This window comes from Tasmannia lanceolata, unplaced genomic scaffold (assembly GCF_043159265.1).
Source record: "Tasmannia lanceolata isolate RefF3 unplaced genomic scaffold, GAP_Taslan_0.1 ptg000003l, whole genome shotgun sequence".
Classification (NCBI taxonomy): domain Eukaryota; kingdom Viridiplantae; phylum Streptophyta; class Magnoliopsida; order Canellales; family Winteraceae; genus Tasmannia; species Tasmannia lanceolata.
In genome coordinates this window covers 3,986,612-4,002,164 of record NW_027518680.1, presented here as the reverse complement: position 1 = coordinate 4,002,164, position 15,553 = coordinate 3,986,612, and the positions used below count along the sequence as shown (strand labels likewise).

At 40.0% G+C, this 15,553-nt stretch overlaps 2 protein-coding genes across 2 annotated transcripts; both read right to left on the bottom strand.

Annotated features, from left to right (window-relative positions):
* Positions 1-737: 737 nt before the first annotated feature.
* LOC143860262 (small ribosomal subunit protein eS28) lies at positions 738-8,373 on the bottom strand. Its single transcript, XM_077370834.1, has 2 exons — positions 8,216-8,373; positions 738-1,174 (listed from the first exon to the last, which is right to left on the bottom strand). Exon 2 carries the CDS (start codon positions 1,163-1,165, stop codon positions 968-970), a length of 198 nt encoding a protein of 65 aa, XP_077226949.1. The 5' UTR covers positions 1,166-1,174; positions 8,216-8,373; the 3' UTR covers positions 738-967.
* Positions 8,374-13,560: 5,187 nt separating this feature from the next.
* Positions 13,561-14,835, bottom strand: LOC143859364 (uncharacterized). Its single transcript, XM_077370087.1, has one exon. It carries the CDS (start codon positions 14,833-14,835, stop codon positions 13,561-13,563), a length of 1,275 nt encoding a protein of 424 aa, XP_077226202.1.
* Between the last annotated feature and the right edge of the window lie 718 nt (positions 14,836-15,553).

Sequence of the window (15,553 nt, the reverse complement as noted above, 5' to 3'; positions counted from 1 at the left end):
GCTTACCAACTAGAAAAAAGTTTTATTTAGAGGGGCCTTCATTTTATGATAATATCCCTCTAAATTAAGCCATAATCATCATTTCCCTCAACAGTTACATTAATTAGTGAATTTTTCCCACCTTTTCCCCACTTGCTTGTAGAGATCCTGGCCCTTCATCTTGCAGGCCTTAAGAAAATACCATAATTAATTTGCTACAGAGAATTTTTAAATAGAGGAGCTTTTGGGAAGGAAGATGAATCATTCAATGGGACCCAGCGGAAACAACTATGATCCAATGCACAAGTGCCATATGTGATCGGTGATGGGGACCAATGATCTGATAGTCCATCAGAGGGTAACCAAGGGGGTTCAGTTCGGATGTTAGAGGTGGATCTCATATTCTCATGTGCAAGATAAGGCGTGCAACAATCAATGGCTTAAAAATATCTGCAGGACTTTTTCACCATGCTTGGTTAAAGGTTCAGAATCATACGAAAAGGGTGGGGTCAAGGGCAATAGGCTAGGCTTATGATGGCCAACAACATACATGGACCCGTCTATTTATTGGAAAAGGTAACAAAGCAACTATACGGCCTACTGCTATTAAATCAGCACCGCCCATGTAAAGCTGGTGCTTGTTGTTGCACAGGGCGCTAAAGTCCAGGATCTATATGTGGAACAATAGGCACAAATAGATACTGTTGAACAATTGGCAAAGGAACTATATGCAGTAATAAATTATGGAAGTATGCAACTGCTAAAACACTAGAGCTTTATATTAAGCTTCAATAAACATGGAGTTCTCACTAGCATTTAAGACGAAAAGTAAAACTGAAAATAACTCTTTCAAATAAGCCCCTCCCTAATACCTACTCATGAATGCTGTCTCATTCATATACCAATTCAAAAGTACTTCAAAAGGAAGTTAATAACCTGCATCAACACAAACCAAACAAAATCCCAATGAGAGGGGAACACAGCACCTTCAACGCAACCTCCTTGCTTCTCTTTCAGACTCGAGCAGGGTAAGGATGTCTCCTTCCCTAACAGGCCCCTTAACATTCCTCATGATGAGCCGATTCTGATCATCAAGAAACTTGACTCTGACCTGAGTCACTTGTCCTCTTGATCCCGTTCGACCCATCACCTTGACCACCACGGCAAGCTTCACTTGAGTATCCATTCTGCAAGCCTAAAACAAAATATTGCCACTTAGTAAGGAATCTAATTGGAATGCTGACAGAAGAACGGGCACATGATTTTTCTTTCTTTTTTTTCTTTTTTTCGAATGGTAAGAAAGGGGGCATGATTATTCATTAAAAGATAAAGATAAGCGTGTGTGTACGCTGGCGCACATATTTTTACCAGGGAATACTGTTTGCAAGTAATAGAAGGGTTGAAAATTTTCATCAAGTGATCAGAAAACTTAAGACAACATACAGTCAGAAAATATGCATTATAGGCAATGCATCTATGTGGCCAGAAAGTAAGCAAGTCACCTCTTCTCACTTTAGGGTGCGCTCAAGAACCAAATAAAAGAAATGGAACATTATTTGAGAGTATTGCAAAACAAAGGCAATGAAAACATTCTTAAGGTATTTTTGCCCTTATTGGTACAAACCTAGGGTTCGTGGATTAATATTCAGGGAACTTTAGAGCATAGAAATAGCTTTTAGTTCAAGTTAATAGCAACACGCATTCTCAAAACTAAATGCATCTTTGCCAACCTAAATCTAAAGCGGGGCTTCCACTATGGATCGTTGCCGCTGAATGTTTTTTTCCTGAATGGCTGTAAGTTACGTTATTTTGATAGTTGTTCTTTTGATAGTTGTTCTTTTTTCACTGCAAAATATTGATTGTAAAATAGAGAGTGGGCCCACTTATTTTGGGAAGATTGGGGTGTCTATTATATGAGGGCCCATATTAGATGCCTAGATAGCCATCTGTGGGTTCCACATGATGGCTGGGGTAAAGTTAGTAGATTTTTTGTTTATCTTCTACCCAACTATATGCATCATTCATATTTTCTATTTATTTCCCCTACGGTTTCCAGACAATTAAACCCCATCTCACATGTTTTCTTTTTCATTTCCTTTCTATTTCTTTTCCATTTACTTTCCATTTGCCACATCATTTCCATTTCCTTTCAGTGGACCAACTGAACGAGGGGTGCAACTTGGGTCAAGTTCAACCCGAACCCGACGTGTTCAACCCTATTTTGGCTCGGGTTGGGTTGGGTTGGGTTAGGGTTGGGAAAAGCCAACCCGATTTAACTTTGGGTTGGGTTAGGATTGAGGCCTTGGCAACCCGACCCTACCCAACCCCGACCCCCGATTCTGATTTTATCATGATTTTCTAAGGATTATGTTTTTTTCTTGTATTTTTACGTTTCTCCCTAGATGAACCAGAACCCAATCCGACTCAACCCGAACCCGACCCTATTTGAAGGCGGGTTGGGTTAGGGTTGAACATCCTCAATCCAAGGCTTGGGTAGGGTCGGGTTAGGGTTGAGGGAATGCTGTCTTGGGTTGGGTTAGGGTTGGCCTCAACCCGACCCCAAGCTGCACCCCTAAATTGAACAGACCCTCAACGCAAGTTGGCGGAAAAAAGTTGTTTCTGCCTCATTTTCTCATAAAGGAAAACAAGTGAACAATCCCTAACAGGCTTAAAATACACCTGGAAATTAAATTTGGACCTTAAGAACCAGTAACTAAAGATACCCTAATAGACAATTAGGACAAAACTAAGCTCTTAAGGAGAATTTGATCAAATACCTAAGATGGCATCATGGTTTACAATTTCAGCCGAAATATTTCGATTTTGGATGCAACAGAAACGAAGGACACTTGGATTCGGAAAAATACCCATATTTCGCAAGAAATTTTGAGATTTCGGCCAAATTTTTGAAATTCAGTTAATATCGAAATATGCGAAACATGCAACATTACAAAAAAAAAAAATAGTTTCTATCGAAATGTCGACAGAAACCCTGGCAAAAATCAACTCCATTTGCAGAAAAGAGAAGAGCAACGAGAATCCTTTTAAGATATTTCTAAAAATGACAAGATAAAATGAAAACAAACCAGTGGTGAAGAATCTTACGTTGACTTCGGCTGTGAATTCTTACCGAAATGCTTCCACGATTTAACAAGATTTCAGTAGAAATTTCGAATCAAAACCGAAATGTTTTTGTTTCGCTAATGACCGAAACCGACACCGGAATTCAAAACCTTGGATGGGGTATAGTTATGAAACTAACAAGGAATCTGAGGTCTGTGCCACAATACATGTTCGGTACAAACCTAGGGTTCACAGATTAATTTTCTAGGAACTTAGGAGCATAAAAACGGTTTCTAGTTAAATTTAATAGTAACACACATTCTCAAAACTAAGTAACAACACATGATAGTAAATAAACAGCAAAGGTTTTAATTATAATTCATAGCTTTAACATTCCATCATCAATAAACAGCCAAGGAACATTTTCAAAAAAAAAAAACAGCCAAGGGAGTAACAAGAGTTGGTAAAGAGACAAACAAAGGGTTGTAAAATAATTGAAGAGGCTCACAAATGGGAAAATATGGTTAGTGGTAATAAAATACGAAAGTAGAAAAAATTCGTACATGCCCATGTAGGTGGCCTTCAAGAGAGGAAATAGATATAGCTAGAGTAATCCAGATGTAGGTGGCCTTCAAGAGAGGAAATAGATATAGCTAGAGTAGAGAAAAAAGAATGATCAATATCATGAAAGATCTAGATTATAAATATCAAGATAAAAAAAGGGGTCAAGATAAAAGAGAGAAAAAGAAGATCGGATCCAGTGAGGATCAAGATCACGATCAAGAAAAGATTAAGATCAAGAAAATGGAAATGCAAAATCAGAGGGAGAGAGAAGATAACAAGGAAAGGGGGAAGCAGTTTATAAACCCAACCGGAAAGCATAGAGAGGGAATGGAAGAAAAGGATAAAAAATGAGAATACAAAGAACAAGACAAAGTCTCAAAGAAGCAAAATAGAGAGCGGCGTGGATGAATGTAAGAATAGATGAGGGGGGTTAGATAGATGGTGGAAAGTGAGAGGAGAGGGGGAAGGGTGAAAGTGAAGCAAAGTAGGATTTTAGGTATTATAAGAACCTTAAGTGGGATTTTAGGGGATTAGCTAATAAGAAATAAACCAAAACGCTATATCAGAGATGGGTTTAACAAGATAAGTACATCGTGGAAAGGGGCTTAGGTGCACCATAGGCTGATGTGGACATCCCTCAAATCTAGGCTAAAAAGACTAGTCTCAACTCAACTAAGCCTTTGTCCCAAACTAGTTGGGGTCGGCTAATGAATCCTCTAGAAAATTTTCACGAAGAAGGTGAAAGGATCTACCCAGCTCAAATTGACTAAGTCTAATCCTGACACTAGTTGGGTTCGTCTACATGGATCATTTTCTTCCATTCTATCCTATCTAAGGTCATGTTCTATGTTATGTTCCTAGCCATCAAGTCTTTCCTCATTGTTTCTACCCAAGTTGTTTCCGGTCTGCCCTTACCTCTTTTTACTCCAACTTGGCACACGTCACTTCTTCTCACTGGAGCATCCAATGGCCTACGTTGGATATGCCCAAACCATCCTTAAGTGGTGCTCTCTCATCTTCTCCTCAATTGGTGCCACCCCCACACCTTTTTACGGACGTCTTCATTTTTAATTCGACCTAACCTTGTGTGGCCGCACATCCATCTAAGCATTCGCATCTCCGCTACACTCATCTTATGCACAAGCTGCTTCTTGGTGGCCCAACAATCTGAGCCATACAGCATGGCTGGCCTCACAGCTATCTTATAAGACTTTCCCTTCAACTTGGTAGGTATTTTACGATAGCAAAATACTCCTAAGCATGCTTCCACTTTAACGAACCTGCTCTTACTCTGTGGTTAACATCCTCTTCAATCTCTCCTTCCTTAAATCTAGGCTAAATAAGAATGACAATAAATCAAATAAAATATTACCAAGAAGGAAAATAATATGATTTAATAATCTAATAGAAAAATAATAAATCTGATGAATAAAATGATGGCCGGATCATATCACGTATACTACCACCACTAGAGTATATGTATTCTCAGTCAAATATTTGTTATATCAATAACCATTGCACATGGAAACATAAACTAACCTTTACAGCCTGGGCATGAATTTGCATATGAGAGAGTCTTTTTACCGATTAAGGCATAGACCTGCTAACTAATTTGTTCAAATGGAACAGCTAGTCATATATAGAAACTTCTTGCGGATTAAGAGTGTCTTGCTGACTAATTTGTTTAGGTTTTTATAATATAGTAACGTGGACCAAACAACTGATTCAAATAATCAAAAATACTAATTCAAATGATTATTGAACCCAATCTAATAAGATTATTTATAAGTGGACACTGATTCAAATAATCTAAAAATGTTTGTCAATCGTTAATTGTGGTAAAACAATTAAGCATCATTCGTTTTCCGAATGCCCTTTGAAAAGAGCACGGAGAATTTGCATGATTCCAAAGGGCAACCAAGTCAAAGAAATCCCCTAAACATCATTTCAGTTAAAATCAAATTGTACCAGTAAAAAACTCCAATCACAGAGGTGAATTCAGATCAATAAGAATACTTAAGCCAACATCAACAAAACATTTGATCCAACTTTCCTAGAACACCTATCACCTTAAATACCAAATGACTGATTTGGAGCATCCTCTGCAACCCTTGAAATCGTGAATTTCTTCACTCAAGAAGAAACTTTTGAACAATGTTAAAATAGAAGAAATCTTCCAATTCAAATTTGATTACTTCCTTTTTATAGAATCTATGACTTCCCATCTTCAAGATGTAGAGGGGGCAGAGAGTAATCTAGGGTTACGACCACACAACTTTAGCGAACAAAGATTGAATTGGAGTATCCCATACAGTCACTAAAATTATGGATTTCTTAGCTCTAGAATAAACCTCTGAAAGGTCAAAGACTCAAAGCTAAAGAATTCTTCCAATTTAAATTTGATTTCTTCCTTCTTCGGGAAGGGAGCTATGATTTTCCCTCTTCGAGATGTAGAGGGGGCAAAGAGGGATCTAGGGTTTCTTCATTTTCTATTAGAACAAAATCTTGAATTAGGTTTGGATTTTATTTTTCTATCTCCCCCACCTTCTTCAAGAGGAGATGCCAAAAAAAAAAAGGAATCAATCTCAACAAAAAAAAATTCCAAAAACGGAAGTAAAATGCGTGTCTTGAAAGAAAAAGAAAACGTCAAGTTTTGCTGGCAAAGTTTAGGACACTCGAGGTTTTTGCTAGCACAGTTTAGGACACTCGAAGGGTATAAAATGGAGTGTTGTCAAAGTTGGGAAAATTCTTGCGCTAGATCCTAAATTAAACAAGGAAAACTAAAACCAATAAGAAGTGTCCACAGAATATCTTCATCGTTGCTTTTTCATCTTTCAACCCATGAATTGGGCAAAATGAAAGGTGTATGAAACTAAATTCTCAAGGGCTGACATTGAAATGATAATCCTTATGAATGGCAATGAGCCCATATCCTTTCGATGGTGATAGTAAATAGTCGTTAATGGTACTACCGCTGCCTGTATTACCAGAGGTGCTACTTACATCGCCATGAGGTAATGATCATGTGAAACATTCCAAAGAATCAGACATTCTAAGGAAATAAACCTTCGATGGAACCTGCAATTTTATTTCAACTAGCCCTGACCATATGACAGAATACACATTGACACAAATAGCAACCTCAGAAATTTAAGACATTCTATCTTTGAATACAACTCAACTCAACTAAACCTTTGTCCTAGACTAGTCGGGGTCGGCTAATGATTCGTTTGGAAAATTTCATAAAGAAGGTGAAAGGATCTACCCAGCTCAAATTGACGAAGTCTAATCCTGACACTAGTTGGGTTTGTTTACATGGATCATTTTCTTCCATTCTCTCCTATCCAAGGTCATGTTCACATTCTATCTTTGAATAAATCAAACAATTCATACCATTCAAAAATAAATAAAAATCAAACAATTCATGAGCAACTCCGGTCATCCAAGCTTCAATTTGAACCTTGAATCATTATCTGGTGACCTTTATTCAGTTTATACAACTGTACAAGCAGATTAAATATTAACAATTCCAATTCCAATTCCAGCAAGCATATACCATAGACATAGTAAAAAAAAACCTGGAGACCTCCACAATCCAAACAACCTATGCTTGTCTAAGTTTTAAAGTGCATACTTGTTACAGTCCTAAGTGGGGGGCCGCCTAGGTATGGGACTGGGTGGGACCCAGCCTGGTATGGGATAGGTTTAAAGGGCCTTGCCTAACGCGTTCCATCAACTCTGGAGCTTTTGGCGTATCGATAAGGTACCTAACATTTGCTATCAGAGCAGCTACCACGTCCCGTGTTCAAGTCACGGAAGGGGCGACCTGTGGAGAGGACTACCTGGAAAGGGCTACCTAGTATTAAAAATAATAAAAAATAAAAAAAAAACTAGAGTAAAAGCCGTCAGAGTGAAGTTGCCACAGAGTGGACCGCCGCGGAAGGGGCGACCTGTGGAAATGACTACTTGGAAAAAAGGCCAGAGTGAAAGCCGTCACAGAGTGGGCCTCCGAGGACAGCTGATTTGGAAGCGTGGTGGTATGTTACGGTCCTAAGTGTGGCCCCCCTAGGTATGGTACTGGGTGGGACCCAGCCTGATATGAGACAGGTTTAAAGGGCCTTGCCTAACCCGTTCCATCAGCTCTGGAGCTTTTGGCGTATTGGTAAGGTAACAATACTAACTGTGAATCCTTAATCATTCTCTCATTCTATCTCTACTTCCTACTTCCCACACGATTCTCGTATCTGCTTTATCCTATTTACCACATTTTCCCTAACGAGACTAAAACATCTCATTAACCTAAGATACAAGCACAATAGAATCAACCTAGTTAGAGACCTGTTGGATTTGCAAAAGAGAAAAAAAAAAACCCTAAAAAAATAACAAAATCGGAGTATGTTATTGCGAAATCAAAACGTATCATAACAAAAAAGGAAACAGAAGGAAATTTCACTCCTAAGACACAAGAAAAAACTCCATATCTAAAATTGCTTAATAAAAAACGACAAAGATAAGAGATCAAACCGGACTAATTGATTTAAGCAGTTAGATCTTCGATATTCTTGAAAACCAAGATGATAAAAAACAAAACCCTAACTGGAATACGCACCTGAAAGCAGTGGAGAAGACGATCTCTCTCGGCCGCTGCTCTCTCTCAAGAAACGAAGACACAAAAAACCCTAGGTTTGGTTTTTATATAAGGGACTGGAGGCGTATTGAAATGATCAAACATTTGAATGATCTGAACCGTCTATTTTATAGTCCTTTCTTCACATCTACCATAGCCCAAAAATCGTACGGGGAATGCAATTTTTTTCCCAGGAAATGATAAATGCGCTCTTTTCTAAGTAAAAATAAAAAAAAGGGACAGCCATAGGATGATCCAAACAGTTCAATGGGCCACAATATAAATAGGGCAATGATATTTTCACTCACCTGCAGTACGCATTCGCGCCCCTTTTAATGTGATTTGACGTCATGAAGCGTTAAAGTTACCCACTGTTCACATTATAAGGGGCGCGAATGAGTACTCCATGGAGAGTGAAAATATCATTACCCTATAAATAAGGGATGGTACCCAAAAATCATTTTCATAATACGGAGTTCCTCTATAGATTGGAGGGCTAGGATCAGCCTATGAAAATGATGATTTTCTGCACACAATCTATTTACGTTACCCTCCTATTTTCACCTATTTATAATTAGAGAAATTGTATGGTGCCTAAGCGGGCATGCTTCTCCAAGCGGTACAACAAACATGGCACCCTTAATATTTGACCCAACAACAACATTTTAAAAAGGGAAATGATATCACCACTACCATATTTTGATGATGCACTCCTCATTTTATTAGAAAGTACGGTGTGGCCCGGACCATAGGATGATCCAACCCGTCTACTAGATGGGTCACAGCCTAAAAAGGTTGCACTCAAAAAATCATTTCCATAGGTTGCGACCCATCTAATGGACAGTTTGGACCATCCTATGGTGCGGGCCATACCATACCTTTTAATAAAATGAAGAGTGGGATCGTCAAAATATGGTAGTGGTGATATCATTTCCCTATAAAAAAAAAACCGCATTTTGTCGTTAGACCAAATATAAAGGGATGAGCCGTCGCTCGGGCACCATGTAAAAACTCTTATAATAAAGGGATGTTAGGTTTCATCTATTTATAATTAGGGAAAACAGCAGTCCGAACAAAAATAGATATGAATGGATGACAAATAGATTATCTAGTGTGTGCTTATGGGGTGAGCTAAGGAAAAACATACAAATTTAGGCCATGGGGCAACCATGAATTTTTTTTTATTTTTTTTTTCCCATGATAAATGGGCACGCCTGGCTACCGGGAATTGTTTTTCATAATTATATGGGTACGAGGGTGGAGTGGCTAAAAATCAAGAAACCAAAGTATCCAAAACTAGTGTCTGGATTTTTCGTCACTCCTCATCACCGAATACATTAGTTTTCGGTATTTGGTTTGCTGATTTTTAGCCCTTCCATCCTCATTTCCACTCGGAGACACCAATTTATCATGAAAAACAATTAATGGTAGCCAAACGTGCCCCGGTGAGAAAGGGATAGTGTGTGGGGGGAGAGAGACTTGAGAAGACGCAGATGAGTAGAAGGGTTGAAAAGTGGCTAAAAAACAAAGGAAAAGTTGATCATATTTTGGGTAGAGCTTTTTGTTTACTTCTTTTTGAGGCTTTTTATATATGACTCTCCCCACACTAAGTCCCTCTTATATATATCCCTCTCCCAGCCTCCTTTACCATTGGGTAAGGCAATATTATTGGAAAAGAAATTCGTGGAAGCATAGTTTGGCAACTATGAAAAAATATTCCATAGAATATGAATATTATTAGTCTGCCATTTTGTGATAGGCGGGTTGCTAGGGACCACTGCAAGGCATTTTGGAGGCAAGGCAGAATCTGAGCCCAACCCGTGAAATGCCTTCTGCGATGGTCCCGGAAGGGTGGGAGTGAGGATAGCATGAACAAACCCCGGAAAACACAGGGGAAAAAACCTAATTCTATTGTTGCCAAACGTGCCCTTGTCATATAAAAAAACCTTTTGGGGAAAATTTATGATTGTCTAATTGTCACAAATTTTGGGCCATTTTGGAACCAATCAAAGGTGTGGCCTCTCAAATTAATTTTCCTTTCTGGCATCTCTTCTCTGTTCACTTGTTTTACCTGGAAAGGAAAATAAAAGGTTTCCTAGGAATTTGACGTGGCATTAGGAAAAGAAATCGAGGAAAACTGTGTAGGAAAAGGTATCCCGCGCCTGTTCACGTGCGCAGGAACTGTACAGGAAAAGGTTCCTGAGAGACTGCTTGCCCACCGTTTTTCACTAGTTTTTCCGGGAAAGCAAATCCGACCAAAATAGTGGGATTTGGTTTCCCACACTTGTGAGAAAAGAGACATTTCCACATCATTTTTGGCAATTTCCATGTCATTATTTGACATTTTCCACCTAGGCTTGTTACTTTCTCAGGAAAGCAAGTGAACACCAGAATTCTGTCTTGTCAAGGAAAAAATAGGTTGTTTTCCAGGGATTTGCTTTCCCAGGAACGCAAGTGGATAGAGCCTTAGGAAAAGAAAAGGTTTCCAGGGAATCTGATGTGGCCTCTGTTCACTTGTTTTCCCGGGAAAGAAAAAGAAAAGGTTTTCCGGGAATCTGACGTGGCATTAGGAAAAGAAATCCAGGGAAACTGTGCAGGAAAAGGTTTCCCGAGAAACTGCTTGCCCACCCTTTTTCACTAGTTTTCCTGGGAAAGCAAATCCCACCAAAATAAAGGAAAAATGAATCTCACACTTGTGAGAAAAGACTCATTTCCACATCATTTTCCCAATTTCCATGTCAGATGTGACATTTTCCACCTAGGCTCCTTCAAAATCCCATGAAGACAAATGAACATGCGAATTTTAGCTTTCTCGGGGAAAAAAGGGGTGTTTTCCCGGGATTTTAAGTACAAAACAGCAGTTATAAATACACTAGAGTGGGTTGTCCCAAGTAAAGGCGAATATGTCACCTCCATAAATAATAGATGGGGTCAGAGGGTCCCAGCATTTCTTCACCACACACTCTATTTTGGTAATTCCACCCGCCCATAAACAAAGATCGCGTTGTATGTCTCCTCTCAAATTGGCGAGTAAAAACAGACAGCTTTGCGTTGTCTCCTGATCTCGTTTCAAATTACCTTCACACCTCTGTTGAGTCTGTTCGGTTCAGCAAATAAAGAGCGAAACATATGGATATAAAAGGGAAGTAGCGAATATTACTGCCCTAATTTCCTCAATGGATCTTCTCTTCTCCTCTCGCTCTCCATCTTCCCTCCACACTTCTACCATTCCCGTTTACAACACCTCCCATTACCCCAGAATACCCATCAAACCCACACGCAAATCTATGTTGTGCTCTCTGCAGACCAATCGAATTACCAAATCCAGCTACTTTGAACCTTCTCCTCCCCCTTTTTTATCTATTTCAGGTGAGCCCATTTCCTTCAAAATCCATACTGGACCACTCCCACGCAGACATAATGCGCGTTTCGCCATCTGGGTATGTTGTTTTCCATCGATTCGACCATGAATTTAGGTCTAAACTTGCTGATGAATTGAAGAGTATTGCTTTTGGTAGCTATAATATAACTTCAATTCGACTAATTGGGTTAAAAGGGTTTTGACTATATAAGGAATGCACCTCATTTCAGAAACTAAGTATGTCTTTCACCATTCGTCGAACTGCTGATAGTCATACTGGATACCTAATTTTCAATACTCTGGTATTTATTTACTCTGTGATGAATCTCTTTACTGGTTATATGAGCCATCGCCTTCACATGGTATCGTTGCGTCCTGCACAAAGGCATGCTCACTAGTTCAATATTGGTACATGGGAGCATGAAAGAACAGAAGTGTGACAAGTCTGCTTCTTGCTCTCTTAACCAACTTTCTTTCACGTCGAGAAACTTCGCAGGCAAATCCTGCACAAGTAGATGGAAAAGTAAAAACAATTGCAAACCACAAGATGAATACCGAGATTTTACATGGTTTGGCCAAGATACCTACATCCATGGGTGAGCAAACTCTAGGCTAATATGAAGCGCATGGATTCAAGTTATGCCTAGGAATGAGAGACAATTCCGAATCAACTTTGTCTACGAACAAGGAAGCTATAAGTAATGCAACTATGAATCTCATGGAGAGTTTGATCCTGGCTCAGGATGACACAATCTTCAACTATGAGGAAAAAAACAATATACAAGGATTACAACTGATCCCTATTCAGAAAAGGATTACAACTGATTAACATAAAACCCTTAAACCCACAACCTCAGGATGACACAATCTCTCACTCCCTCCACACCTCTCTCTCTGTTTATTCTCCCTTGTCTCCTCTCTGCAGCCACCACACAAAGAGCCACTCCGCCAAGAGAAAAATGCCTCTCTCTTGCCTACTTTATATCTTAGGTTTTCTAAAAAACCTAAAAATGCCTTTCTATTTTACCTTTCCACTACACCATGGGAAACAAGGCAACTTTCCCAACAGCCTCCAACTCGGATTGTTTACCAGCCACCTAAAGATTTTCCGTTGATGTTGTCATTGGTCCGTTGTAACTGCAAACCTCTATTGACCTTTTGAAGTACCAACTTCACACAATCGAACCACCCCCACCTGATTCGATCAACACGATCAATGCACATATGTAGCTGCCAACCTATTGACTCACCCCGTCAACTCTGGAGAGGGATCTTGATTCATCCTCCCCAATCCAAGAATTGTCATCTTGCCATCATCTGCAAGCTGGAAACTCATCTCTGCACCAACTACGAAAGAGACCCTATGCGTGTGTATGACAATCCGTTTCCACATAACCATCGAGATCTTAGGAACACCAGTCATTGTATCCATGACCAGACGATAGCATGCGATACACTCAGTATCCATCATCTTCTCTGGCTTCCTACCATTTCTCATCAACTCCTTAGCCAGGCCCCGTTGGATAAGGATGCCCTTCACCCTCATCCGCCGTAGGGTGAAACTAACCTTTCCGTTAAACATGTCGATGTTAAATTGGTAGAAACCGATTTTACCGTCATCTCAGATCACCCTTGTTACAGAGCTCCACCCCAAACAAGAATTTCTCGGACAATTTTTTTGAGACCAATGATAGCTCGAACCGAGATCCAACCATGACATCCACGGTCACTCCAACTTGGGCCCAATGACGATTGCTCCAAGTAGTCTCCAACCACAGCTCTAATACCACTTGTTGAGGAAATCCGCGGGGAAAATCCAGCCTGATCGTACACAAGTAAATGAAAAAGTAAAGATAAGCGCAAACCGCAAGATGAACACTGAGATTTTATGTGATTCGGCCAAGATGCCTACATCCACGAGCGGGAACACGATCTTCAACTATGAAGAAAAAACAATATACAAGGATTACAACTGATTCATACTCAACTCACTAAATAACAAATCCTCCGGAAGAGGTCTAGAAATGCCCTCAGATGAATACAAAGATGTATAGAAGTTTAAGATCACGTTGGTAACCTCATCCTTCCCCGACACCTTAATTCCGTTATCCTCCAAATACTCAATCCTATTTTTCCGCCTTCTGGCACTAGCCAATGCGTGAAAATAAGCCGAATTCTTATCCCCTTCCTTTAACCACCTCACTCTCGATTTTTGACGCCAAGTGATTTCCTCATGAAGCAGCAAACCTTTGTGTTCTTCTTTCACTCTTCCCAATTCCTCCCTAGAGTTGACATTCCCTAATCCGGATTCCTCCAAAGTGGCTAGCTCCTCAATTCTACACTCCAACCATACCTTTCTATTCGAATCAACTAATCTCCTCTCTGCTACCCATTCCTTCAATTTTTTCTTTACATGTCTAAGTTTTTGCCCAATAACAACATCCGCAGGCCCCGGAACCTGAACGGATGCCCACCACTCCCCCAATCTTTTCTCCATATGGGGTAACTGAAGCCACGCGATCTCGAACCTAAAAGGAGGTGGTCCCCAGGATTCCAATCTTGGATCCAAAAAGAGTGGACAATGATCAGAGACAGAATGAATAAGGGCCTTTTGGTAAACCTCAGGAGCCAAATTCATCCAACAAGGACAAATGAGGAATCGATCAATCCTACTATGACTATCTCCTCTGTTCCAAGTAAACCTTGCACCAGTCATGGGAAGATCAATTAAATCATGGTTTGAGATGAAGTCGGCGAAAGCGACCATATTCTGGTTAGATCTCCGACATCCAAATCTTTCGCCGACAAATCTAATTTCATTGAAATCCCCCCCAATACACCAAGGGTAGGCCCATCTATCCCTAACTCTATTCAATTCTCCCCATAACAATCCCTTATCAGCCCAAAGAGAGGGACCATAAACACCAGAGAACAAGACTAGAGCTGCATCCACAACCCGCCGGAGAACAATAGAAATTGAAAATCTACCCTTCCATTCCTCCGACAAAACCCAACTAGATTCATCCCAGGCTATTAAGATACCACCCGAGGCCCCAATAGCTCCAACAAAAGAAAAACCCCATTCCAAGCTACCACCGAGACTTTTAATAACATTCCTATCAATTACCCCTAACTTTGTCTCTTGAATGCAAATGAGCTCCGGTTTAATTTTCTTGACTAACCCTTTTACTTGAGCCCTTTTAGCTAAAGACCCCAATCCATTTACATTCCAGGATAACATCTTCATAGAGAAACAAATTTGACAGATTTCCTCCCCTTCCTCGCACTCTTTTTCCTATTGGAAGAAGAGCTCAATGCCTCCACATCAACAAGAGGGACACCATAATTCACTCCGGATTTTAATCTAGTAAGCTCCCTCAGCTTTTTCTTAGAAGTGTCAGACGAACACCTCCTAATATTATCATTCCCTTCAGCATCCCTGATCTCAGAACATTTGATCATATCACGAAACTCCTCCATCGACCCATGATATATCACGCCTAGTTTTTGGCTAATCCCAACCGTATGAGTGACAGACCTATCTATATCCTCCTCTCTATCCTCCACCCCCGGTAAATTGGAACACTCAATCTCAAAGATAGGAACATCATTACTGATAAAGTCAGAATTATTATCCCGAATCAATTGCTCCGCATCAGATGAAACACCATAGGATCTCAATGAAAGAATACTAGAATATGGACCAGGGTCTTCACTTATCAGATTGCCAACCGGACTAATAGCATCTTTATTGCCTAATGCTGTATCCTGCATAGCAACATAAGAGGAAAAATTCGTATTACCCAAACCCGAATTGAAATTGTTTGTACCTTCTTCTGACATATCGCGGGGGCAGCAAGCCTCCAACTCCAGCAGTGGTAACGTGCCTTTGACCCGATTTGGATAGCCCCCCGAACCATGACTATATGGGTTATGGGGGCAGGGTATTTGCTTTTTGG

Excerpts from the sequence above, each read along its gene's own strand:
- LOC143860262 (XM_077370834.1), bottom strand. The coding sequence starts at position 1,165 with ATGGATACTCAAGTGAAGCTTGCCGTGGTGGTCAAGGTGATGGGTCGA.
- LOC143859364 (XM_077370087.1), bottom strand. The coding sequence starts at position 14,835 with ATGTTATCCTGGAATGTAAATGGATTGGGGTCTTTAGCTAAAAGGGCT.